This window comes from Mesocricetus auratus, unplaced genomic scaffold (assembly GCF_017639785.1).
Source record: "Mesocricetus auratus isolate SY011 unplaced genomic scaffold, BCM_Maur_2.0 Super-Scaffold_100707, whole genome shotgun sequence".
Classification (NCBI taxonomy): domain Eukaryota; kingdom Metazoa; phylum Chordata; class Mammalia; order Rodentia; family Cricetidae; genus Mesocricetus; species Mesocricetus auratus.
Window position 1 is genome coordinate 615,491 of NW_024429269.1, and position 27,596 is coordinate 643,086.

Below are 27,596 nucleotides of genomic sequence, written 5' to 3' on the forward strand. Positions count from 1 at the left end.
GAATCCCCAAACCTCTGAGCTAGATGAACATTTTGGAGAAGTCCTACGCTCAGCACCCACATTTTAAGACAAGAGGTAGAGACATGCTCAAGATCTCACAGGTTGTCCACAGCAGAACCAGCACCAGAAACTATTCTTCCCTGTCTCCTAGAGGAATTCTCTTCCCAGTGGGCCATTCCTGAGCCCTCTTGAAGGCAAAGTAGGAGCCCTGTTTTAATTGGATCTGCCAGGCGAAAGGTGGGATTTGCAGTTAACTGTTACTCACTCAGCAGATACAGATGCTCCTGGACTTGAGATGTGGTTACATCCTTGCAAACCCACAAGAGTTAAAAATCCCACAAGCGGGCATCACAGGAGTGTCCATCATTTTATGCAATTAATATATGTTAATAAAAAGGGACAACAAGAAATGCATTTATTTCACTTAACCTATGAAACGTAGCCCAGCCCAGCTACCTCCAGTGTACTCAGAACACTTATATTAGTTGACATTTGAGCAGAGTTACCTAATCCAAAGCCTATTGTAGGATAGAGTAGCACGTGCCTCATGTAATATGTTCACCACTGTGCCAAAAGTGGAAAGTCGGAACCTGTGAGTGTACACTTCCCAGCCATCTTAGAGTTGTAAAATCAGACTTTTCTAAGATGGGGACCACCTGCAACTTTCCAAAGTTAGCATGTAACATGTGTCATGAGTCATAGTTGCCCTAATATATTACCTTACCCAACCTGACATTCACACTTAGCTGCATCCTATGTTTGCATGTTCCTATGTGTTTGCATGTCCTTGCTGTCTTTCTCCTGTTGATAATTGTAGGAACACCAGGAATAATTTAGGTGAGTAAATGTAATTAAGCCTACTGTGAGTGAGTATATTGGTTTGCCTCTATTTTCCATGCTGGGAAAGCAGCAGATGAGAAGAAAACCCAGTCCTTTCTAGAAGAGGGAATGGGTCAGTCTTTGTAAGCAGGTCTTTGGGTGTGATCACATAGCGTGCACCTCTCTACTAAATGGAGCAGCTGCCCAATCGAGCCAGCTAATTACATGGCTTGGTCATCGGCACTTCCAGAGAGAGTAAAACAGGGAAGTAGAGTCTAGGCTTAGCCTGTGCCATGCAAAAACTTAATTGTTTATAGGTTGTGCTGTTCCCAGTTCCTTTTTTTTTTTTGTTCATGTTTACCTGTGTTCAAGTTCTCCAAACTATATACCCTTTCAGAGGCAGATGGGTTTATTTCAGACCACATCAGCCACATTGCTGCCTTTGATTGTCAAGAGTGTGTTGGTCAGGAGAGGCAGCTCCTATCATGTGCAGCCAAGTGTAACATCTCTTTGGTCCCCTGTAGGCAGCATGAGACCGTCATTCCTGGGGAGTTGCCACTGGTTCAGGAACTCACGAATACTCTACGAGAATGGGCCGTCATCTGGCGCAAGCTCTATGTGGTAAGCTTCCCCTGGGGTTCCCCTTGGGTGGTGACCTTGGGTGCCATTTCTGGACCCTCAGTCTGTTGGACTGTAAAGCCTTCCCTGGAACTCAGTACTGGAAGCCAGCTGATTCTCATCTTTCCAGAGTTGGGTCACTGACAATGGGATTATAGAGGGAAGTAGGTGTGATCATTAATTCACTTTTGCTGATTGTAAAAGTAATAGTGAGTTTTAATACAGAGAAACCCTGTCTTGTAAAAACCAAAAAAAAAAAAGTAATAGTGAGTTTTAACTGCAAACTCTTGTCAAGGCCTTTTTGGGTGCCTCAAACCACGAACCCTCACTTCATTGCTATAAAAAAAAAGATGCAGTTATATCTGTTAATACTATAGCAGGAACCCAAGGCACTTGCTGTTAGTATCTTCATGTATGCCAATGAGTAGACATTTATAAATGTCACAGTGCTCAGCCTTCTGGGGTGGAGTGGGCGTGGGCACATTCATAACCATGACAAGTGGAACTTGCAGACTCTGAACCAAATATAGTGGAAAGCTGAGGTCAGGCTCAGTTCAGTATTCTCTCTCCCCACACTGTTTTGACTTCAGAATGCAAAATACTAGTTCAGTGGGAAATCACATAGGCACAGGAACATACTCTGTGTGACAACCATAATAATGAGTTGCATGTGTGTATTACATACATGCATGTATTGGATATGTATTGCATGAGTTACAACTGGGACTTTGTGGTTTAAACGTAACCTGTGCCTTCTGAAGTTCATGTTAGAGTTTAATCCATTGTACGGCATTAAGAAGATGAGGCTGGGACCAAGAGATGGTCATCAAGGACAGCACTTGCATCCCAGCCTGACTGCCTTAGTTGGATCCTCTGGACCCACATGATGGAATGAGAGAGCTAACTTCTCTAAGTTGTACTCTGACCTCCTCATGCATATTGTGGCATGCATGCCCTGCCCCATGTGAATAAATAAATAGAATTGGGAAAGAAAATCTTCCAAGGGTGAAAATTTAATCCAATTGTACTGCTTAGAGGAGACTTGGGAGGTGACTAGAGGGCTGTAGGAACATTAATGTGGAGGCTCATGATGGAATTTCAGTGGCTTCCTATGAAGAGGGAGAGGCCAGTAGACACATGTGCAAACTGTGTGTCTCACTGTGTGCTGGTCTCTACCTAGAAAGCCATTGTCATATTTGTAGGGAGAGATCAGCAGGAAGTAACTTTAAGAATACTATGCCCCCTTTCCCTACTGTTGATATTATAGGATAATTTACATCTGTTAGGGTTAGTTTTCAATTATTTAGGGTTGGGATTGCAAGGTGGTGTTCAGACTTGGGCATCTCTTTCAGATAAGTTTAGGGTTTAGATGGGATAGATATACATAGGATAGGATATAGGTAGATGATACTATGTTTACCACCTTCTATGTATATATGCTTTATATGTGTTTGAGACAATTTAGTTTTGTTACAAGTCTAAATCTTTTCTTTAGACTAAAAGGGGAATTGTAAGATCTCACGTACCCGCAACACTGATCACACCCATTTTGGCGTGGTCACAGGTAGGTGGGGGAAGGCAGAGATACAGGGAAAGGAAGGAGGGGTCATTTTCTCTCTTGGGGTTCCGGTCCAGGTAGGAGACCAGCAGAGCGCTGACCTCAGTTCTTGGTTTCTCCCGTAAGTGATGTCTCTCTCCCTAATAAAATAACATCTGACATCCCTATCTGTGTATGGTAATCTTCCTCATCATATATTAGCTCCTTAGCTTTGTTCTAAACTGAGCTGAGAGGCATCTTTTCTTCAAACACTCTTGCCCTGTAATGCTAGGAAAGGCTTGGGACTCCCAGCACTTAACATCATCAGATTAGAAATGCCTATTTCGAAAGTGTGCAAGGCACTCAAAGTTCATTGCCACCATGACAGACTCTTCTCTAGTCTAAAACCTGTTTCCTTAGCACTGGAACCCACGGACCGTTTTCTAATGTTGCTTGTCTGGAGACCTTGTTGGTGAGCACTGGTGGGTCTCACCTATGTAGGGGACTTCCAGACTTCTGTGGGTGACAAGGAAGTCGTCTGGTGATTAATATATTCTCTGACTAGACATGTGAAGAAGTTCATGAGTCTGTAGGCTAGATAGCTGTTCCTGGGAGTCATTCTCTTTTCTTTGTATAGCCGGTCTGACTAAGATACTGCAATACACCCATTCTTGTCCTTGCATACTCAAGCGCAACCAAACCTCATTCCAGCACCAGTCCTAAGAGTTCACATAGTATTTCTTTCCATTCAGGGTTGTATATTACAGGATAGATCATAACCTTAGAAATCATTAACACTTTGTAGGGAAAGCGCATGGTATTTCTCTGCCTGCCCAACCTTCAAAGCCTCATTTGTGTCCTTTCTCTTTTCATAATGGGTCTTCTAAAGAAACTAATCCTTAATGTTCCCTTCTGGACTGCCCGGACACTTACTGCTGAACGCATGGTCTGGCCCTTGGGATGGCATGCCCATATTGAAGGTGATCTTTTGATCTCTTCAGACTTAGTTGATGAGTGCACTAACTCTGAGCCCCTAAATCATGCACCCTGGGAAGGGAAGGATACAGCTGTCATCCCTGTGGCCTCCATTGATCAACTTGTACTTACATTGAAAGCACTCTGGTTCTGGTTAATTGATTGTTTAGTGATGGATATAGAGGGTTGATGGGTGAGAAATTGCATGGGCATGGGCTTATTCCTTAATGTTCTCTCTGGAAGCTGTTGAGTGGCCAAATGTATTAGGTAAGTACAGGCTGAGTATTCTGCATTGTCTTTGTTCTGATGTTGTAATGAAATATCTAAGGGGAGGGCCACTTACAAAGAAAAGAGAGCTTTATACCTTAGTCCTGGAGGCTCCAGGGCCTGATACTAGGAGTCGGTTCAACTCCGTTGGGTACCTTGTGGTGGATGATGTCACAGTAGCAGTAGCTTATGTGAAGGAACACTCACATGGCATGACAGGAAAACAGAGCATGGAGAGGCACCTCACTGTATGAGAACCCTCTAAGAGAGCTAATGAGACTGATGCTAATCTCGGCTCCTCAGATTTCCACCATCTCTTAACATGGCCACGCTGGAGGCTAACCATCCAGCGCAGGACTCACACTGCATCATAGGTGCAGACCACAGGCATTCCAAATGTAAAATTCAAGCACCCCAAATGCTCAAGAATCCAAAGCATTTTGAGCACACGCATGATAACACATGTGGAAAAGTCTGTCCCACCCCCAGCCCCCTGTGTGTTAAATCATGTTGAGGCTGTGGTAGAAGGCAGAGGTGAAGAATAGACAAATGTGATGTTTAGACTTCAGTGCCATCCCTAAGAGAGCTCATTAGATCTATGTAAATATTTCTTTAAAAATTGTAAAAACAAACATACAAAAAAACCCCTTCTAATACCAAGATTTCTAATAAGGGGTACTCATCCAATACTTTAGAAGGATCTTTTGTTATGGCTGTTCATGTCATATGTAAGTACAGAAAGTATGAATAAAAAGACCTTTTCTCTCTCTAATAGATGACTTTATTGTTCATTTTCTTCACTAGTTATCAAGACAGGTTTTCTAAAGAAAAGAACTAAGAAATAGGATTGGAAGTGTAGCTCAGTGGTAGAGTGCTTGCCAGGTGTGCACGAGGCGCTGGTTTCCATACCCAGACAGACATGACAGACACACAGACACAGACACAGACACAGACACACACACACACACACACACACACACACACACACACACACACACACACACGCACACACACGGTTTCCAAGTCTCATGAGTCCCTTTATTCTGTGTAAACATTAATGTAGGCTCTGTGACATTAACACTCACATCCATTTCCTCCCTCATAGATTAGTTTTTTAATTTGTGGTTCTGGGGATTGAACTCAGGACTGCACGTTAGGAAATGAATACTACCCCTAGCTACATCTGCAGGGATTCCTTCCTTAAACTTTGAATCAGGCATTCTGAGAGACTTTGTTAACCACCCAGAAACTCTGTGTCTCTCTAAATATGCTTCTGGGCTTTGCTTCTTTCTGTCTGCTGATGGTGTTGATCCAGCATTTTCTAGGAGGGAGAAGTACAACCTATTAACCAGGTGAAGCTCAGCCATGAGGTTACTGTATTATTCCAGAAAGGAAAGATGTTTGTCTCTTGTTTTTTGACAATTATAAAGTGTGAAAGCATCAGAAATATCCCACAATGAGGAGGGAGATGTCCATATTGAGGAGACGGGACCCTTTACTTAGAGTTGGAAAGCCGTGAGGCTGCTTATCTCCAGAGCCTCTCCACGATCTGTCTTTTCTCCTGAGAGAATGTTACTGATTTGATTTCAGTTGTCTTTCCTAGTGGGTGTTGACCTTATGCTATGGGGAGGAAATAAGCTACAGGAGCCGAACACCCCTATTAACTGGAAAATAGGTTTTCCCCTGCATGCCATGTCCTAGCTAGCCCTGTGATCTTAAGTAAGCCATGTGGAGTCCCCAAACTTCTGCAGGATTTTGACACCTTGTAAAAGTGATGCAGAACTCATTCCCTTTCTGAGTATGTATCTTCATATCCTAGCTTCACAAAGCTGTGGAAGCATGAAAGGGGACTGTGGCAATATCATCCTGCATGCAGGTCAAGGACTGCACCAGTGGAAACCTGTGATGGGTAATGCCGTCCTGGTTGGAAGCAGCTACCACAGTTGATGGCCCTCCCACTGGACAGCCTTGACTCGGAGCTTCCCTCATACCCAGCCGTAGCTGCCAGGAATACAGGAGCTGCGTTCTGTGTGCCACACTTATCCAAGGCCGCTGCCTTCTTCTCCTGTAATCATCTTGGGCAGAGTGGCCTTGAGCAGTTGGGAACAGGATAGATTTCGTCTGCTGTAGATAGCAAGAATTCTTGGTTGAGGTTCAAGTCCAGGAGGCACAGATATTTCCAGAATGCAGTGTACACGTTCCCAGCAGCTCCTGGTAAGCTTTGTCTGTGGAACTGCCCCTTGGTTGGACTAGTCACTGGGTGTTTCTGGGGCTTGATCAGGACAGGAGGGAATGTCTTTATCAGTGAGGTCACGTGGTGATGGGCCAAGGCAGTAGGCACTGGGGCTGGACAGATCAAGCAGACCCTGATAGTTTTGTGCCCCAGAGAAGTCTCAAACTCCTGATCCTCCTGCCTCAGCCTCACGAGTTCTGGGATTATAGGTATGTGTCACCACACTGGACTAGTTATACCTTTGCTCTTAAAGGTTTTTTGTTTGTTGTATGCAAGTGGATGTAAATGTGGGTGCCTGTGAAGGCCAGAGGCTTTGCATCCATCCAGAGCTAGAGTCACAGGTGGTTGGGGAGCTCTTGATGTAGGTACTGGGAACCAAATTAGGATCTTCCACAAGAGTTAGGTATACTGAGCCATCTGTCCAGACCTTGCCTTTTGAATATAAACAGCCATACATCCGAAATCACGGGATGATACTTTCTCAATTGAAAATCACCAAGACAGGCTGTATTGTTGTAACAGTGGGACAAGTGTTTTCAAATACAGAACTGGGAAGCCTGAGGCACTTGATGATCAGAAACAAGCCATCCACCACCTATCTCACTGGGCTGCAACCCAGGGGCTCTCTCCTCGTCACAGTAAGGTTTTGTTTGTTTGCTTTTTTGAGACAATCTGCTCTTTCTGTATGTTTTGGAGCGCCTGGTGATAATAAGAGTAGTTAATACACACAGTGGAATCAGGGAGTTTAAATGTCAACATGTATTCCTAAGAAGGACTGATCTCCCTTCACTTAAAAGTTGCTTCCAAAATAAAACCTTATGCCTGCTATGGTTTTGGGGGACTGTGGGATAGAGAGGTGTGGGGGGGGGTAGGGAGTCTGCAGGGTGTGCTGGGTCACTTTCTTCCTTTCACACCCAAGGTTGCACGTCCAGGTAGATGAAGACCCACCTCTGAGATGTCAGTCATCTAGGACTGAGACAGCACATACTGAAGCACAGTTTAACTGGTCTCCCTTTGGTCTCCTGTGGAAACTGGTTTCATCCTCAGGCAGAACTTGTGATCTGTGAATTACAAGCTCTACTTCCATGTGGCTTTGGCAAGAAAACACACTGTGACATGGAAATGCTGGAACATTTTCTTTTAAAAAGCAAATCTTTGCAGGGCAGTCCAGGCTTTTCCCGGGGTAGGGAGAGGAAGTAAGGATGGGTAGGAAGCATGAAGCATAGCTGGATAGTTTAGTTGGCACTCAGTTTGGTTCCTGGAGTTAACAGCTACATGGAAAAAGACTTCTTGAGATTATTGCAAAGCTCCATCCTTGTATAATCCCTACTGTGTGCAGAGCAAGGCAAAGAAGTGAGGCAGTCAGAAGCAGCCAATCAGGAAGTTCTAGGTAGGATTGATGGAGTTGAACAGCTCTGTCATAGGCTGGAAGATGTCTTTGGGCAGGAATCTTTGCCCAAAGTCACACAACAAGTTAATGATAGAATGAGACATAGAAGCAAAGTCACCATATGTTGTTCCCTTGGGTGCTTTTCCTTCTAAGTCATAAAACCCCATGGAAGAGGAAGAAGAGGAGGGGAGCAGCATCAGGGTCCTGATACCTAATCTGTCAATGTCGTGGCCTGAACAGCCTCCAGATCTCTGTAATACTCCCAGGGTGACTTCTGCATTTCTGTCACCATGGGAGGCAAAGCTATCTGTTCCTGTGCCCTTGATCTATCTCTCCAGAAATTCTGAAAAAGAAGGAAAAAGGGTAAACATCTGGATTAGAAAAATACACCAAGTGAGATAGAGGGACGGCTGTACTGCCCGGTAGAAAACAGTATCTGGGGTGTGCTCTGTGGGTGTAACGGTGCCTCACTCGAATTGAAACCAGGCTGTCCCTTTAAGAGTTTAAGCCATCAGATTTGTTCCCGAGTTCCTAGTAGATCCCAGGATCATGCTGACTTTTGCAGACAGAGTCAAAGAGTTTATTTAATGGTGTGGCAATGGCTGACGGTACAGAAAAGGCGAACCTGGACAGGACCAGAGATGGTGGAGGAGAGACTCTGTGGAGGGCAGGCGTGGTCTGTGTAGGATGTAGGAACCAGAGGTGAGGAAGGAGAGCCCGTTAGTCCATTTTCTGCTGCTAGGACAAAACACCAGAGCCCAGGTGTCTTGAGAACAGGTTTGTTTTACTTCCACTCTTGGAAACCAAACATTCAAGTACCGGTATCTGTCATCCCTGCTGCCCTGTCAGATCACAGAAAGTTGCTTCATGACATGATTGTGTACAGGGAGAAGACTTCACAGGGTGAGGCAGGAGTCATTCCGAGCCCAGGTTTGTACTCTTTGCTAAGAGAGCTGCCTTCTGTGTGGTCAGCACTTACTAGAATCATAGCTGGTCAAAGAGCTGAGAGGAAGCGACTCCGTGACCAGTAATGATTCTAGTAACTGTAGAAGCAGGCTGTTGAGAGTTCAGCCTAAATAAGACATCTGTATTACACACACACACACACCCCCAGCACTCTGCCAATTGTCACCAAGTCTCAGGGAACACCATCTTGTGAAAGGGGCAGGAAGAGTCTAAAGGATGGGGAGGAGGGCTGTGAGGTGCTCTCTTCTGGGTATGGCATGGTCACTGCACTCAGGAACTCACAGCAGCTGTGGTTGTCTACCAAAACCTACGCAAGATCAAGCCAACACTGGTCAGGATTCCAGCAAGCTGCGTTAACTGGACTCAGTGGGTTGCAAAACTCATGAAGATGGGGAGGGATTGGGGAGAGTATAGACTGTATCTATGCATGAAATTATCAAAGAAGCCAGCGGTGGCACATACCTTTAATCCCAGTGCTCTCGGGAGGTAGAGGCAGGTGGATTTCAGTGAGTTTGAGGCCACCCTGGTCTACCAAGAGAGTTCTAGGACTGTTACACGGAGACTGGGTAGTCTCAAAATACAAAAAAGAAAAGAAAAAGAAAAAAAAAACCGAAATTACCAAAGAATAAATTGATTTTTAAAAAAGAGCTAGCTTAGTCCAGAAAGCCAACTTTAACAACTCCTAGTCAGCAGCACCCGCTGTGATTAAATTACCTTCTACTGGGCCACTCAGAAAGTCAATCACTCCACCATGGCTCTGCCTGGAACCCCGAGGGGGAGGACAAGCCACGTCCAAATCCTGGCAGAGAACAACAGGAGAGACACGGGAGAATATGGCATAGTTATTGTACTTGGGGATGCAGGATCTTCATTGGCGGCGGGATCTTCCTCTTCTGCCCTCACTTGCTCCCCCGACCCCCTGAGGAGCAGGGAGGAGCATCTAGGATACCAACTCGAAAGCCCAGAGCAGTTGGGGTAAGGCCTTTCTCCTTGAAGTGGGGGAAATCCTTCCTCTGGCCCGTTCCAGCTTGTCTGTTGAGAATGAATTTGGCTCTCCGAGAGGGAGAAGAATGGCTGTCTTCATCCTTCTTTGGGGGAAGGACTTGGCAAATAAGGCTGATATGGACAGGCAATAATTAAGTTGCCATGGATAATGTCTGATATAATTGAGGCTGAGAACTTGTGACATGTGCCCCAGACAAAGCACCGCACCATGCGGAGGATTCCCGGACCCCTGAACCCTTTCTTTGTCAGAGTATAGAAATTAATGCCTTCATTACAGCTAGAGACAATAAAGGCTATAGGAGTAGAGGAGTCACAGGAAAGGAGAAAAAAAATCCCCTGTCCTTCTAGCAGTTCTGAAAGGCGAAGTCTGTAGGTTTACCCCCCCCCCTTCTCCATACCAGTTTGTGAGACAATGGAGTGGGGACATTTTATGCAGAATTGAATGGAAAGAGAAGAGTTTGTACCTGTGCTAATCGAAGATAAGATCTTGATAAGATCTTCACGTACCTCCCTGTACTTTCTAAGGCCTGGCTCAGGAGCTTGCTCAGAGACCTTCCTGGTCTTAAACAGGAATTGTCTTTCTGCTTGTGAAGATCCACAGTGTAAATAAAGCCCCTGGAGATCACAGATAATTAGGCGCCTCCTCCTCCTTTGTGTCCCCATGAACTTTGAACTTGTGTTAGAGTTTTTATCAAAAGTTACTAATCTCATCCTTGTCTGTCACTGCCACACCTGTAGGCCAGACCTGGCCTCTCCCCTACAGATGTATGCTTTGTTCAGAAATACCTTGGATGCTTCCAGCTCTGGTGCTTATGCCTGGGAATGTGTTCCTGGAGTTGTTAGAGTATACCAACAAGAGAGAAGTAGTGGCAGCCATTAGAATGTGCTCTCACTGTCTCCACCTCTTCTCACCTCTCTCTCTCAGCATTGTTTATGTCCCTTATCTCCTCCGCGTAATGAACCAGCCAACCATTCAGGTAGAACCAAGGTTGTAATTGCTTAGTCATCGAGTACTAAACTCTTACAATGGTTGACACACAACGGGTGAGTTATGAATTAACTTCAGAGTAACACAGTCATATACCATCATCATGACTTACCTACAAACAAGAAAACACTAGCATCATACTCCATAATTAATGAGTGGTTCTGTATGGGTTCATATTTGATACATTTCGAATATGGTATACTTATTCAGACTGTCTAAAGAGGCCCCTTCCACCATGTGTACAGCATCATATTGCATTTTTTTTGAGACAGGGTCTCACTGTGTACCCTGGGTGACCTGGGACTCACTATGTAGTCAAGGCTTGCCTTGAACTCAGAGATATTCTTTCCTCCACCTTCCAAGTGCTAGAATTAAAGGTGTGTACCACCATACCCAGCTTGTTCAATTTTCTCTTTTAACTGTTTTGCCATTTCCTTTCTTGTACTCTTTATAATCTAAGATTATCTTTTGTATATAGACATAATAATATAATATAAACACTAGGGTTGTTTCTCAGAGGTAAGAGCAGTTGTTTACATCCATGAGGCCCCAAATTCAATCCCAGTCCTGCCAAAAATAACACAATACATGATAAATATATGCATACATATGCCCACTTATTACTTTCCTTCTCCTCTACAATGCTGGATTTTCCAGGGCAGGAACTTTGTTTCCCATTCATTCTCACTGGCTGATGGTGTTTTAGAGTCCATACTGATCCAGTCAACCATTTAGCTAGAACCAAGATGGTGATGGCTCGGGCACCAAGTATTTGTCTCTCAAAATGATGGAGATACTAAAGATTATTTGGTTGTAACTTTGCTTTAGCTCAGTTCAGGGAGTTACTAGTAGGGCCCAGAATAATAGTCAGATATGTCCATTTTCTGGGGGAAATGGAGATTTTTAAAAATAAAAATGTAAAGTTGTATTTTTCAATATTCTGTATCTCTGAAATTGGATATTTCTCTACTTGTAACTCTTTCTTCAGTCGGCAGACACAGACACAAAAGGGGTGATTCCTGTGCAGGGAGAGAGCCAGCCAGGCTACAGTCTTCCAGAGCTCTGTGTTGGTGTGGGTTATAAATTCCATTCAAAGTCAGGTGTTGCTAACTCACGGCATAAGACTTCTCGCTGAGACTGCAGTTAGAATTAGGCAGCTGCTGGGGCTGGGAGATGGCTCAGTGGGTAGTGCCTGCTGTGCGAGCAGGGGGTCTGATTTTGGGTCCCCAGTGCTCATGTAAAAGTAGGGCATAATTTTAAACAGAGTAATCCAGAGCTGGGGAGGCAGAGACCAGCAGATCCCTTGGGCTTATTGACCAGCCATTCTACCTAAGTCCCCAAGTTCCAGGTTCAACAAGAGAGTCTGTTTCAAAAAAAATAAGGTGAAGGGTGAATGAGAAAGAGCCCTGATGTTGGTTCCACCTGCACACACATACACGTGCATGAACACCCCCCCCCATATGTGAACATGTACACACAGAACAGGTGAGATGAGCAATGTGGTTGCAGGTGGAGGAAATTACGACAGGCTCCGCTGTGCGTGAAGGAAGCACAGATACTGAGGCGTAGATTGATAAATATATGGGGGGGGTGTGGTTCAGGCTAGCCACAGAAGGGTCCTCTTATAAATGGGGAAGGGACATGGTCAGAATTTTAGGGTGTGTTCATGATTTAATGGGTTTATGATTTAGGACTAATCTGTAACTGTTTCCCCACTTTTAGAGTTGCATTTTGGGACAAATTCAGAATAGCTTGGTTAAATGTATCCTTATCAGCGTAAAACTGTGCCTCAAAGTGTGCAGTTTACTCTGTGACCTAAGGAGTGAGTAACACCCTGTAGGTATTCTATATGAAGACGCTCTTTCTCATCACATCTTTGTTTTCCTTTCTGTCTTTTCCCCCTTTCCCATTTTAGAACAACAAGGTCACATTATTCCGCCAGTTGCAGCAGATGACATACAGTCTGATTGAGTGGCGCTCCCAGATCCTGTCTGGGACACTCCCCAAGGATGAGCTAGCAGAGCTGAAGAAGAAGGTCACGGCCAAAATTGATCATGGAAACAGGTAACCCAGGACAGTCTTCTGCTGTGGGAAACGACCAGCTCCTTCACTCCAGATACTGATCAAGCCTTTAATACAGCACTCAGGAGGCAGAGGCAGGTGCATCTCTGTGAGTTTAAGGTCATCCTGGTCTACAGAGTGAGTTCCAGGATAGCTGGGGCTACACAGAAAAACCAGAAGTTCTGGTCAAGGACTCATGACTGCATAGCAAGTTCGAGGCCAGTCTGCTTGGCTGTGTGAGGCCCTGTCTGAAAAACAAAACAGAAAATAAATAAGTGAAGTACTCACACACATTGTACATAGTTATCCATATTTACAAGGCACGCGGATGCACTACTTATCCATAATGATGATTAATGAGGTTAAATGGGAATCCCATCACTTTGCCAGTCATCATTTGGGAACACTTAAAATCCTCTTTTCTGGGTATTTTGACATAGCAAGTTAATTTTTGACAACCATAGTTATGTTACTATGCAGCAGGAAATTAAAAATTATTCTTCCTACCCAACTGCATAACTATACCAATTAACCACCTCCTTGCCTGTATTAGTGACTTTTTGGGGAGGGAGGAGTGTCTTGTGTGTGGCAAAAAACTGTGTAGAAGAAGAAACTGAAGGGAGTAAAGATGGACTTTGGCTGGTGGTCCAGAGAATAGAGTTGGTGATGATGGGGAAGGTGTGGCAGAGCAGCACCTGTCCATGGTGATTGATGGGCAGGTTTCTATGATGGAGTTCCTCCGCGTAGCACGCCAAAAAGCAGAGTGCTCAAGATTAGAGCCAGAGGCCCACCCCTAATAGTCCAAGTTATCAGCTAAGCACCACATCCAAAAACGTTTTGCAAGCTCTCAGACCAGTGCCACCATTTGACAAGTGTTTAAACATATGAGCATGTGGGGGATGTTTTTCTATTCAAACCCTAGTGCCCCTGGTGTTCCTGCAGCCCCCTAATCTCACAACAAACTTTGGATCTTAGAGTTGTCAAATAATGGTTATTATTTCCTGTCTTTGTGAAAAATGTGACAGTCCCTTCCTTGGGTCAAGTGCCCTGTTGGCCCCAGTGGCTGACACTAGAACAGAGAAAGTAGTTTTTTTTGTTTTTTTTGTTTTTTGTTTGTCCTAGCTTCTCCATTGACAGAAAAGCCAAGAGTGACCACGCACATGGAGAGGTGGCCTTTCAGATGCTTGAGACTATGTTTTTATTCCAGTGACGGATATTAAATTGATTGCTGCCATTTTCTTCCCCCCTCCTCCTCCCTTTCCTAACTGGGACTGGACTGGGACTGTGATTGGCAATGGAATGATTCAGATTCCCTGTATGGCAAGCCATCCTTTCAGCCCATGAATTCTATCTATGCACTTTTCATTTGTCCATTTCTCAGCAAGCTCCTAAGTAGGGCAGGTGTGCATGTTGCTTCCAGGTACCCCTGCCTTTCACAACTTGAGAAACATCGACTGTGGGTGGCATGGGATTCATGCTTTCAGCCAGCCTCTTTCACAAGACCTCAGTAGCCCTCTGTTAGTTTTGCTGTTGTTTATTTGGTATTTAGGCTGTGCAGTTTGTGCTGATGTCATTTCTGTCTCTCCCCTTGCCCTGTGACTCCAGCCTCTGGACTCTTGCATAGACCTGCTAAAATACAGTTCATTAGCCTAGTCTTTAGATTCACTACTCTAACAGGTTGTATTTAGAAACAATTGGAGTCAATGTGGGATACAGAATTGAGTTTCACAAACTGCCTCCATTGTATACTTCACGCACTTATAACACTAAGAGGTAGTTATTGTGAAATCATTACTTTTCTCCAGTTTTATTTAGGGGGGAGGTAGATGTGACTGATTTTTCTCCCAGGTCCCTAAGGCAGTGGGAAGGAATAACTTGGTCACAGGCCTGCCTCTAAGTCTGACTCTCCCTGCAGTTGAGTGTGAATCCCCTCCCCAATCCTTGTCCTAAGTCATGGTCAGTGTTGATGTCTCCTAGACACCATCTGGAATCACATAGGAGGGAAACCTGTGGGCATGTCTGTGAGGGAGTTTCTAGATTAGGTTAACTGAGGTGGGAACCCCATCTTAAATGTGGGGCAGCACCCTTCTCTGACATCCTGGACTTTAAGAGAAGCTAGCTGATTCCTAAGTGACGATGTAGTGTGGCTGGCTGCCTCAGATCCTCTGCCATGCTGCCCCTTGAACTGTGAGCCAGAGTAGGCCCTTCTTCCTTTAAGTTGCTTTTTGTTAGATTTTTTTTTTTTTTTTTTTTGGTCATAACAAGAGAAGTGTCCCCAGGTAACAGCTGCAGCTGCATAACCTTTCATGCAGTCTCCAAACCTTTCTTTCTTTCTTTCTTTCTTTCTTTCTTTCTTTCTTTCTTTCTTTCTTTCTTTCTTTCTTTCTTTCTTTCTTTCTTCTTTGGTTTGTTATGAGACAGGGTTTCTCTGTATTGTTTTGGAGGCTGTCGGTCCAGCCCGGCCTCGAACTCACAAAAATCCGCCTGCCTCTGCCTCCCGGAGTGCTGGGATTAAAGGCGTGTGCCACCACCACCCGGCCTCCCAACCTTTCTTAAAGCCAGCCGTGGTAGGATAAGACTCTGTCTTTTGTGATCTTGCCATGGTAACATTGGCCTGGAGGTTCCCCGATGGCCTGGCATAGCATGTTAATATCTCTCACATGGCAGAGCATGCTGGTTTCCCACACCTGTCCTTGAAAGCAGCTCAGGAAACAGAGTCTCTCTGTCAATACATCCATGACCCAGCTCTGCCAGCATGCCGTCCCTCTTGGGTCTGGTGTTTGTGGGTCTGGCTACAGTGGGAAAGAAGCAGCCAGTGCCGATCACTTATCCAGAGTTGCATAGAGCAGGCAGGAGGGAACTGAGGTGTGACTGCTTTCTTCCCAAGGACTTGGCGCCTCTGGTTGCTATGCCTTGGGAGTTACTGTTTGAATATCTCAGCTCATCCGTGCAGGTGCCTGGAAGGCAGGCCGAGGGGCTGAGAGCAGAATTCTCTTCCACCAGCCTCTCAGTCCTTTGTACTTCTGTGCACATTGGGCACAGAAGCCTTAGGAGAGGGGTGTGATTGTCCCTGCTCTTGCCATGCAGCCCTCGGAGCTTTCATTGCTGGTTTTCTTGTGCCATTCTCTGCAGTCGGAGCTAACATTACTGGTGCTTATTATATGGGAGGTTCTATTACGCGCTTCACTGCTGTTACCTCCATCAAGTTCTTACAGCAAACTTACGGGGTAGGAAACGGTTACACATGAAGAACTCCAGGCTTTGCAGAGTAAAGGGGTTCTAGAGAGAGTAGATGTTAAAGCCAAGGTTCAGACTATAGTGTGAATGACGACAGAGCCAGCATAGAGATGGATTACAAGAAGGTAGCCACCAAGACTTACATCCTCCGTTAAGACAATATTGAGTAAGGAAGTCAAGGAGGCCTGCGAAGGATAGGTTGTTGTTGCCATGCCAGATCTCAGGAGACTAGACCAGGGAATCACTGCAGAGGGGGCTTTGGTTAGAATCCTTGTCAATTTTACTGTTCCTGCTTTGGGCCAGTTCCTTGGCATGTGCTCAGAGCTTTGGCTAGGATGGCCTCCTGAGCCCTGTCACATTATTGCTATGTGGAAAGGTGGTGGAGATTGGAAGGAGGGGACTCCTGGGATGTGTCCAGTCTCTACCCGTGTCTCCTGGGCTCCCTGACTCAGGTCTTTTAGACTCTGGCATCGGAGTGGGAGATATTTACCACCTGTGTTCTCTTCAGAATGCTTGGACTAGATCTGGTTGTGCGTGATGACAACGGAAACATCTTGGATCCAGATGACACCAGCACTGTTGCCCTTTTCAAAGCCCATGAAGTTGCTTCTAAAAGGATAGAAGAAAAGATCCAAGAGGAAAAGGTACATTTTCTCCTGGGTACAAGTCAAGCTGCTAGGATTTTCATTCTTTGCCTTGGTTGTTAATGCCAAAAAAAGGGGGTAGTAGACAATAGAAATAGCAATGCCTAGAAAATCACATGTGTCCTCATTTTTAAAGTGGGCAGAAAGAATGAGGCCAATATTTGTGTTCTGATTTGGAAAGGGAACAAAGGTAGGTGTGTGTGTGTGTGTGTGTGTGTGTGTGTGTGTGTGTGTATGTGTGAGTGTGTGTAGATGCAGGACAATTTTTTAAAATAGCATTTGAATTAAAAAATACAAAAGGGAAGGTATACACTTCAGTGCTTGCATATACAGAGTAACTAGAACGGCAGATTAGAAACTAGCCATTAAAAGCTGCCTCTGGCCCTGAGTTCAGTTCCTAGCACCCACTTCGTGCTTCACAACCACTCATAACTCTAGTTTCAAGGGATCTGTGTCTTCCACTGATATTTGCAGGCACCAGGTGTGCACATGGTACACAGATGCACATGCAGCTAAAACATTCATACATATAAAAATAAAAATAAAGATGCGTCTGAGAAGGAAAACTGGGTGAAAGGAAGACGTTTTATAGTATAATCTGTGTTTTGTATGAATATTGTGATTTCCAAGATAAAACTATTTTAGATGGCATGCTTGGAAAGAAAACTTAGAAAGGTGGAGAAAAATTAGAAAAAGAAAAAATTGTCAGCCACATTCTGACCCCCCCCCCCACCATGTTGGCATCTTGATGTATTATTTTCTGTTTGGATGAGGAAAGATTTGTCTGTGTGTTCTGTATTGCTTTTGCTTTCTGGAACACAGTCATGATTGCATGTGCCTGTGATTCTGCAAGCAGTGACAGCCACACCCAAGGGTAAATCTTCCTCGTGGAACCTTTCTTTTCCTGTGAAGTTGGGTAGTCTGTCACATGATCTAAGCTTGATTCTCCAATATCCCGTTGTAGGACATGGAAGCTTCATGGGTCTGCTAAAAATTGAGTTATCACCTGTAGACAGAGTGGTTATTTTTCATGTGTATGTGTGTGGTGTGCAAGCATGTAGGTATGTTTGTTTGCATGTGTGTGAACCCACATGAATATATACGTCTATCTGCCAGGGTGAGTGGAAGCCAGAGTTTGGCATTGGGTGTCATCCTCTGTTGCTCTTCATCTTAATTATTGAGGCAGGGTCTCTCACTTGAACCCAGAGCTTCCCAAGTCAGCTAGTCTAGCTACCTAGCTTGTTCCAAGGATTCTGTCTGTCTCTCTCCTGTATGCTGGGATTACAGGTTGGCTGCTATGCCCGCCAGGGATTTACATGACTGTTGGGGATCCGAACTCTGATCCTCATTCTTCCGCAGCAAGCCCTTTATGTGGCAAGCCATCTTTCCAGCCTCTCAGATGACATTTATTGAATTACTTGGTCTGAAATTCCTGAACAGGACCACTTTGGTTATCTGATAATGCTGATGTGTTTGTTTGAGGGATGATTGGTCCTCATCTGCTCAATTCTTAGCAAGTGCTTCTCATTGAGTATAGTAGCAGTCCCTTGTTTTATAGGTTGACTTCTTTGCCATTTGCTTAAGTCTTCTCTCCTGTCCTCTGGCCCAGACCATTTTACAGAATCTGGACTTGAGAGGCCAGGCTATCTTCAATACTGTCCATACCTATGGCCTCTATGTGAACTTCAAGAACTTTGTCTGTAACATCGGCGAGGATGCGGAGCTGTTCATGGCCCTGTATGACCCAGACCAGTCTACTTTTATCAGGTAATGGAGACCCAAGTCACTTGTACTTGGCCTTGCAAAGTACACACTTTACCTGCCCCTATCCAGGAGCCCTTCACTGTCTTTGAGACAGGGAGATACCCAGAGTGGGTGTAGTAACTTCTTCTGACAGCAGAAAATAAAGTTCTTGGGGCTCTGAAGCCTTTATATGCGGGTGTTGGCACCTTGCAGCTTCAGAATGCATAGGGTTTAAAGAGAGATTGAAACTGCTCGGGCCATAGCTACAAAGATTTCAGAAGACGCTAGGGGAGAAATGAGAGGATGAAGTGGGGCACACTGGGGATTCATGACCCTGAGACTGAGCGGTAGGATTCGGCGGTGGTGAATGCCGGTATGTGTTTGTCCGTCCCGTGCAATTCACTGTACCGGCTGTGCACTCTCGCATCAGCTGTGGGCTGTGGGGATGGTGATGTGACCGTGCAGGTTCAGTAGTCATAGTTGGTTAGATGGGGGCTGTGTGTTTGGGAACTCCGCTTTCAGCTCGGCTCTCCCATGAACCCAAAACTCCTGGTGGAAAAAAAAAAGTCTACAAAAAGAAAGTTTATAGACAATGGCTGAACCTCAGAGTGACCTTCACTGAGCAACTCAGGAAATGGAGATTTATTGTCAAGAATGTGATAAAAAGTCATTCCTGTGTCGTATGCATGCTCAGCTGGTAGACTGCTTAATTAGCATCCTCAAAGCCCTCGGTTCAATCCCCAGCATCACATGAACCAGATGGGTGCCACAGGACTATAATCCAAGCCCCAGAAAGGTGGTAGCAGAAGGGTCAGCTACATAATGAGGCCAGCCTGGGCAACAAAAGATCTTTTCTCGAAACGTAAAATTTAGTTGTTAAGTCACTTATGAGATGTGAACCCTGAAGGATGGATTGGGAATAACTTAGAAAGTTAAGCTTTTATAAATGTGTCCTCTTGAGACATAGTTTTACTGACTAGCTCAGGCCTGCCATTTACTGTGTAGCCCAGGCTAGCTTCAAATAATGATGACCAGCCTCCAGAGTATGAGATATAGACTCCAGCCACCATGCCCAACTCTAATGAAAACTCCCGACAAAAGAAACTCATGGTCATGTGGTGGTGGTGCAAGCCTTTAATCCCAGTGCTTGGGAGGCAGAGGCAGGGGAATCTCTGTGAGTTCCAGGCCAGCCTGGTCTACAGAACTAGTTCAGAACAACCAGAGCTATTACACAGAGAAACCCTGTCTTGAAACCATCCCCCCCCCAAAAAAAAGGAAAAGAAAAGAAACTCATGAGTTTTCATGTCTAAGCCACCCTGAGCAGTGTCTACCACTTTATAGGATGTTGTCTGTGGCAGGGACTCTTTCAAACACAGAGACCCGTGCATGTGTGGTGTTTGTGCTTTCCCAGCACCTGCCTCATCATGGGGAGCTTCTGCCCCTTCTTTTGACCTTCGCAAGGCTATGCTGTGAGGGGCCTCCGTCCCAGGTGCCCTCTCACTAAGAGTAATTTCTCTTTTCTCCTGCTAGTGAGAACTACCTAATTCGCTGGGGCAGTAATGGGATGCCCAAGGAGATAGAGAAGCTGAATAACCTGCAAGCAGTGTTCACCGTGAGTCCTGCCTTCTTCATTAAAAAAAGTCTTTGCATGCATTCATTTTCTGTGTCAATGTATACTCATGTGTATGGGTGAGTTGCTGTGGTATAAGTGTGTGAAGGTCAGAGGCCAATTTCCAGAAGTAGGTTCTCCTTCCATTGGGTAGGATGAAAAACTCAGGTCCTTAGTCTTGGCAGCAAACGACTTTATAGGTGAAGCCATCTGACTAACCCAGTCTCACTTTCTGTTCCTTCCTTTTCTCACTGTTTCAGTGGATACAAGTGACAAATAAATGACTGGGTCATTTATTCACTTAGTGAACGCATACTAGGTACCCCATCCCAATCTGCACACTTGAGACCACCTGTGAACAAAACAGGGAACGAAACTGTGTTCTTGAGCAGCTTTTGTGCTGGTGGGAAGACAGATGCAAACAGTAATGACACAAGTCAGTGAATTATAACAACATCAGCATCCTGAGGGGCTTCCGGGGGCTTTGCCAAAGTATTGCTGGTGGAGGCTTATGTTTTAATTGTACATTTATTAGTCTGACTTTTGTTTTCAACTTACAGTTGTTTATTGGTTTTATTATGATGAAAATGGTTTCCCACTTATTCTGTTTTTGCTTTTTTTCTTTTATTTTTGAGACTATAATATAGTCACTCTGCTTCACCCACATTTCTTTCCACCCTGCAGACCCGCCCCCTATGCCTCTCCTTGGTCTCTTTCAAGCTCATGGCCTTTATTGTCATTAATCATTGCGGCATGCGCGTATGCATAGTTAACTTTTGGTGTGTATGTGTGTGTATGATGTGCGCGTGTGTTCCCAGGATTACACGGGTCTTGTAGTTCATGTGCAGAGGCCAGAGGACAGCCTCAGGTGTTCCTCTTCCCCTTCCACATTGTTTCAAGACACACAGGTCTCTTTGCTATTTGCCACTCTATGTACGAGGCTGTTCTAAAGAGTCTCCTGTCTCCACTTTCGATCTTACCTAAGAATGTGAGGTTACAGATGTGTGTGCTGAAGTACGTGCCTCTACGTGAGATCTGAGGACTTGGTTTCAGGTTCTCACAATTGCATGGCCAGCACTTTACACCCTGGGCCACCTCCCCAGCCATGTTTTAAATGGATTGATTAAGTGCTGGCAGTGGAGCTCTGTGGTAGGGCACACCCTTAGCATGCACTGGGCTGTGGGTCCAATGCCCGGCACTCCAAAATGCATAAATAGAAGACACTGGAGGAAGACAGTGAAGGTGAAGGGCGTCAGCATGCAGAGTACTAACTGGAAGGAGAGCTCCCAGACCAAGGTCATGGTGAGGGCAACGTGACCCAGACCTTTTCCCGGAACCTTCCTCTGCGAGGATGATTCCCAGTCTCTGCAAGGTGCTGCTGCATGCAGTCCGGAGGCTGGCAGTGCATGAGGCTGTAGTTTGGGTGTGGCAACTGTTTTCCTATTAGCTTAGAACTTTCTGAGCTTCTTTCACGTGTGTTACACACCTTGGGACTGCAAGGGGACCTAGAAAACCTCGATGGGTGGCTCCCCAGCTCTGTCTCCCTTTCCTTCACCCATTAGCCCACACACATGCTTCTTCTCCTGCTCTTTCTGAGTCCAAAACAAGGAAAACTGAGCCCAAGTTCCTGTGACAAATGAAGCAGTAGCCAGTAGCTAACCGCTTGCCCGTTCCCTCTGTCAGCCTCCTAACTCTAGGCCATATACAGGCTTCTCTCTCCCTGCACAGAGCCCTCCTATCTCCACCCCTGCAAATGCAGGCATAGAACTTTCCTGGTTTTACACTAGACTTCTTTCGTATTTGTTCACTCTTGAAACCAAGTGAGGTTTTCCCTGCAATCAACCAATGTTTATTGGACCACGTGTATTTTTTTTTAAGTCTTTGGTACATCTTTTAATCAGTCTTAGCATAGTACAGCTGGGATTACTCTTTCCTTTCCTGCTCCCATGGTCTCCCAGCCTGCCAGAGGCTCATCTAATATGTAAATTTCATGTCTAGCCTTTCAATTAAATAAAATGTGGTGGCTATTCTCTTGGTCATTAAACAGTCTTCGGAACTCATTTATAAATGACTGTTACTTAATGGTATCAATGTGCTACGGTTTATAGAACTTGTCACCCAGCGTCTTTGTTTTCCGTTAGCGGAAGCTCTGCAGAACCTCAAGCAGAGATTCAGGCTGGGTGATTACTGGTGTGTATTGCTGTCTCGGTGACATGCCTTTACCAAATTACAGGGTGTAGATTTGGAGTGATTATTTGAAAAGTAATTCTTGATTCAGTAAGAGGGCTGGGACTGCTGGCTCATGAAAGGGTTCTGAAATATAATAAAATTACTTCTGATGCTAAGTGAGTGAGATATTTCCAGGTCACTCACCCCTCCTTAAGAACACACAGACAGACAGACAGACAGACACAAATGTGTGTATGTGTGCCCACACACGAGTGCGCACACACACACACACACACACACACACACACACACACACACACACACACAGGAACCTTAGCTACAGACATTAACAATTCCACCCAGCCTTGCTATTCTGTGTTTATGGAGAGGGCCTCTCAGGAAGCAGGTGAGGGACCTCACAAAACCATGCCTGGGTTACACTTGCCTCAGGGATTCTTAGAAGAGGAGCTGGAGCTGGGAGTAAGGAAGGAGGGGTTGGCACATACCTGTAATTCCAGCACTTGAGAGGTGAATGCAGGAAGATCAGGGGCTCAAGGTCAACCTCACTCACATAGCAATGGATGGTCAGCCTGGGCTCGGCGCTCAGTAAGTGTCAGCATCACGCCAGTTTTCATGTCATTTGACACTGAGATGTGTCTTGTACTAAGACATGCATAAGGACTAAACGCTTCAGAGAGTGTCCTGGTTTTTAACCTCTCTGCTGTAGAAGTGTAGGCTGACTCTGATCTAGTCTAGAAATGTGAAGTAGGAACCAGGGAAGAAAAGAACACCGTTTTATAGATATTTTATAGGTGACTAGATGGTAATTTTCTCTGTTGCCATGGAAGTTCTTGGGTGGGTTGGAAGAGAGGCTCTGCTCCGGTGTTTCAGCATGGGGTCATGTTCTCTGAGCAGGACAAGGCAGCCAGCCTCCCTCATCCATTCTCTACCTACAGGACCTCAGCAGCACAGACCTCATCCGGCCACGCATCAGCCTCGTGTGCCAAATTGTCCGGGTGGGCCGCATGGAGCTGAAGGAGGGCAAAAAGCACACCTGTGGCCTCCGGAGGCCTTTTGGAGTGGCAGGTATGATGAAAGCCCAGAGTCCAAGGAAAATGGTACAGCTTTGGGGGACTCCCTTCTCTGCAGTTCCTAAAAGACGTAAATGTGGAACCATCATCTGATCCCGCATTGGGCAAAATCCCGTTTGAGGTGTGTTTCCAAGAGAATTGAAAAGCAAGGTCTCAAAGAAGCATCTGTGCAAAAGCCAGCAGCTATATGATTCGTGTATATGAGGAGTCAGATTCAGAGAGACAGTTGAATGGGATTGCCGGGGCTTGAAGAGAGTGGGGAATTGCTTACTGAGAGTAGGGTTCACTGTGAGAAAATGACAGCACTAGCGGTGGATGATGGTGATTGTTACACACTGGGAGGGCACATACTTCCACTGAACTGTACACTTAGAGGTGATTAAGATGGTAATTTCTGTGTTAGTATATTTCATCGCGATTATAGTGATGGAAAGAGGCAGAGAAAAGATGGTAAATGGCTGCTGGAGGGCCCTGTGAACATTGGAAGCCGTGGTTCCTGCTGTCATGGTTAGTGTTGAACATTGGAAGCCGTGGCTCATGCTGTCATGGTTAGTGTTGAACATTGGAAGCCGTGGCTCCTGTTGTCATGGTTAGTGTTGAACATTGGAAGCCGTGGCTCATGCTGTCATGGTTAGTGTTGAACATTGGAAGCCGTGGCTCATGCTGTCATGGTTAGTGTTGAACATTGGAAGCCGTGGCTCCTGTTGTCATGGTTAGTGTTGAACATTGGAAGCCGTGGCTCATGCTGTCATGGTTAGTGTTGAACATTGGAAGCCATGGCTCCTGCTGTCATGGTTAATGTTGGGCACACAGCATTCATGCCCCAGCATGGCCAGTTCTCTTTCCTTGAGCCTTCTGTCCTTGAGTGTTGCAGACACTTCTTTCCTTTGTGCCTGGCACCATGTCTCACCCACAGTAGGACTGCATGCAAGCGTGTGCTCGGCTGCTGCGCTGTGATCCCTGTGAGGACCACTTTGTGTCACGAAATGCTTTCAGAGAAGGTCCAGATCAGCTTGCATTAATCCTCAGGACCTCCCAAGACGCCCCTGTATCTTTGTAGTTTCTCCTAAATTTCAAGAACAGATATTTTGTCTTTTATTGACACTTGGATCAGGAGTGCTTTCCAAAAGCCATCAATAAAATGTCAAAAGTTTGCTCCTGGACCAGGGCAGGAGAGTCCATGTTCTTCAGTCAACCTTGTGGCTTCTGTGGGTAAGGAGGTAGCCTCCTGGACCCATATGACTATCTATGTACCATGTCTTTTGAATTGTTCCCATCTTACCTGTTGCTCAAGGAGTGCCTAGGGAAGCAGTGTTGCTTTTTGGTTGGCTTTTTGAGATAGACTCATTCTGTAACCCAGGCTGGCCTGGACCTTACAGAGATCTCCTGTCTCAGTAATCTCAGTACTGAGACGATGGGTATGTACCACCCCACCTTGCTCAGCATTGCTACTTCATCAAGAACTAAAGTGGAGTCTTAAAAGATACAAGACACCCAGGTCTGTTTAGCCACCCACATGGCAGTGCAAATATATTTATTTGTCTACAGAAGATATATTTGAGGTCATTGCTAGTTATAGCAGGCCAAAGGAGCTAAAACATTAAACCTGATGCTTGTGTGTTTTCTTCTGTATTAGTGTGTGTGTGTGTGTGTGTGTGTGTGTGTGTGTGTGTGTGTGTGTGTGTGCGTGCTCTTGGGAGTCAGGGAGAATGTGTGTATCTGGGTATTGAACGCTGAGAGGACTAAATTGCCAGTCATGAGCCAAAGTCAGGTGTCACAAGATGATGACCCTAGCAAATGAGTTTCTCAGGGTTTTGTTTTTTTGGTGCAGTTTTATAAGGTCCTGTTAGGGGTAACAGCAAGCTGCATGTGATGCCCAGCTGTGTACACCTTCCTAGCCAGCACCAGCATTATCCCCTGGCCCGGTGGACTGTGTTGTCCGAGTTCTTTTGAGCATTATTGCATTTCTCATTACTTGCCTCTCTTGTCTACAGACAAGCTGCCTGGGATGTGGAGAAATGGGTTGCTAATGTGTGTTTTATGGCCAAAGTTTTATCCCTTACCAGGGTCCTCCGTCAGGTCAGCTTTTCACCTTACTTATTAATCCTCTCCATCACTGGGCATAGTGGGTATGTGATTTAGCTTTGTGGTCACTGTTGATTCATACCCTGGCCTTGCTAAAGACTTAATACTAATTGTGTGGATGTTGTCAGTGGTACCTTGCTTCCCTGGCATGTGCAAGGCCCTATGTTCACCCCCACCACTGTGGAAACAAAACAAAAACAAACAGAACAAATGAACATACACAACAATAAAAATAAAACCTGTGACCAAGGGCAAGTTAACCCTTCCCATTCCTTAAGGTGGGGCCCCTCACATCTCTATAAGTGAGATAATGAATGCAGCAGGCTTACACCTGGCTTTGGTGAGGACCCTCCTGGGTGGGACTGTGGGGACCAATTACTTACTGATGGTTTGTTTTGTAATACTCGGGCTTGTGTAGAAACCAAGAGTGTGTTAAATCAAAGACACAGGTGGTCACTTCAGATCTTGAATTTCTCCTCAGACCTGCTAGCAATATGTGTTCTCTATGGCTTTCAATGACAGCTTATCCCCCACCCCTACCCCCCCAAAAAAAACTGGCTTAAGTTTTTCAGGACCATAGCAGTTTAGGCTTGCAGAGTTTTGAGGGTGTGCCCTACAGGCTTGGATACAGAAAATCTGTGCTTTTCATGGCCATTGTCCTGCTGGGTGTGGCACTTTAGGTAATTGCTGTTGCTTGGTCCTGGTCCCTTTCTTCTTCTGGTGGTCTGTGTTGCCGATACCATCCTTTTCTATACAGCACAGTGAGGCTTGTAGCCATTACTGCCTCTAATGACATTTCTCTCTCTCCTAGTGATGGATATTACTGATATCATACATGGGAAGGTGGATGATGAGGAAAAGCAGCATTTTATTCCCTTTCAGCAGTAAGTATCTGGCATTTATCCCGGGTGACTTGAGGTTCAGGTCAGCCACTCGAGTGGGGGCGTGAATGCAGAGGCAGGAACCTTTTGTTATTGGAGAAGGAAAGGCTTCCCTGCTGGAGGACTGTCGGCTGGGACCTCTGCAGAGTAATTTATTCAGGGGGGCTTCGTGTTGCACTCAAAGAGGGTCAACTGAGCATTCCTTGACTCAGTGAAATAACTGGAAGAATCTAAATAAAGGGCACACATACGTCTGCACTAGAACCCAGAGGATGACATCATTTAATTTCAGAGATGCTGCAACGTGTCTGTCTTTTGTTGTGTTGAACAGGTTTGAATAAGACTGGATGATGCACGTGAATTGTCAGAACAATCTTGTTAGAATGAGCATTTGTTTTAGTGGGTCTGGCTTCGTCCAACCAGTTCTGAGTGTTGTTAAAGAATGGCACTGGTCCAGGGACCACACTTATAGCAGCAAGGGTTTAGGCAGGATGAGTATGAGGCTGGCTAGGGTTCTTGCAAGGAATTGGCACAGTCTGGTACGGGGCAGGGTCAGCTCAGAACTTGACCTAGGGCTCCATCCTGGACTGCAGGTACAGGAGTGCTGTTCTAGGAAGGAAATAAATACCTAAAGAAATTTTATGCAAATTCACAGAGGATCAGTGAAACTTGGTTTAAAACAAAGTTCAATCTGGGGATTGACCAAGATTTAACAGTATATTAGGTGCTGTTTTGGTGTCTGTCGGGAAATCCGTATACTCATCCATATATACACTGTTACAGTGCATTCAACAGGTAAAGTCTCCTGCCACCAGACAACTGAGTTCCATCCCCAGGCCCCCACAGAAGGAGAGAACTGACTCCCACAGGTTGTGCTCTGACTTTCACATGAGTGACATGGCACACACCATATGTAACCACACATAGATACACACACAAACACACACACACACACACACAAAACAACAACAAAAAAACCCACACACACATAGAAAACCACATAAATAAAAATTTAAAGAATTAAAATTTAGACTTTACAAAGAATGTGCACCTAATTAATTGATTATGCATTTTGGTTTGGTCATGCTTTTTCTTATTTTTTTCCCAGAGTAAATGTACTATAAATAATTATATTTAAAATACAAAATTTTACTTTTTTAGTTTGAACCCTCATACCTTTGCACTGTTCTAAGTGTATATGAGTGCTCTTAATTGTTTTTAAAATATACACTTAATGGTCTTCAACCTACTTACCAACCTCTCAAAAACATGGAGGAC

The 27,596-nt window shown here is 45.1% G+C and overlaps 1 protein-coding gene across 1 annotated transcript in view; it reads left to right on the plus strand.

Moving 5' to 3' along the window:
- Window positions 1-27,596, plus strand: part of Dock5 (dedicator of cytokinesis 5) — a 184,230-nt gene that overhangs the window by 76,404 nt on the left and 80,230 nt on the right. The window contains exons 5-11 of the mRNA XM_040740571.1: window positions 1,344-1,440; window positions 12,714-12,862; window positions 16,605-16,740; window positions 18,350-18,507; window positions 20,014-20,095; window positions 23,218-23,347; window positions 26,249-26,321. Coding sequence (XP_040596505.1) covers window positions 1,344-1,440; window positions 12,714-12,862; window positions 16,605-16,740; window positions 18,350-18,507; window positions 20,014-20,095; window positions 23,218-23,347; window positions 26,249-26,321 — 825 coding nt within the window. The remainder of the gene's footprint in view (window positions 1-1,343; window positions 1,441-12,713; window positions 12,863-16,604; window positions 16,741-18,349; window positions 18,508-20,013; window positions 20,096-23,217; window positions 23,348-26,248; window positions 26,322-27,596) is intronic.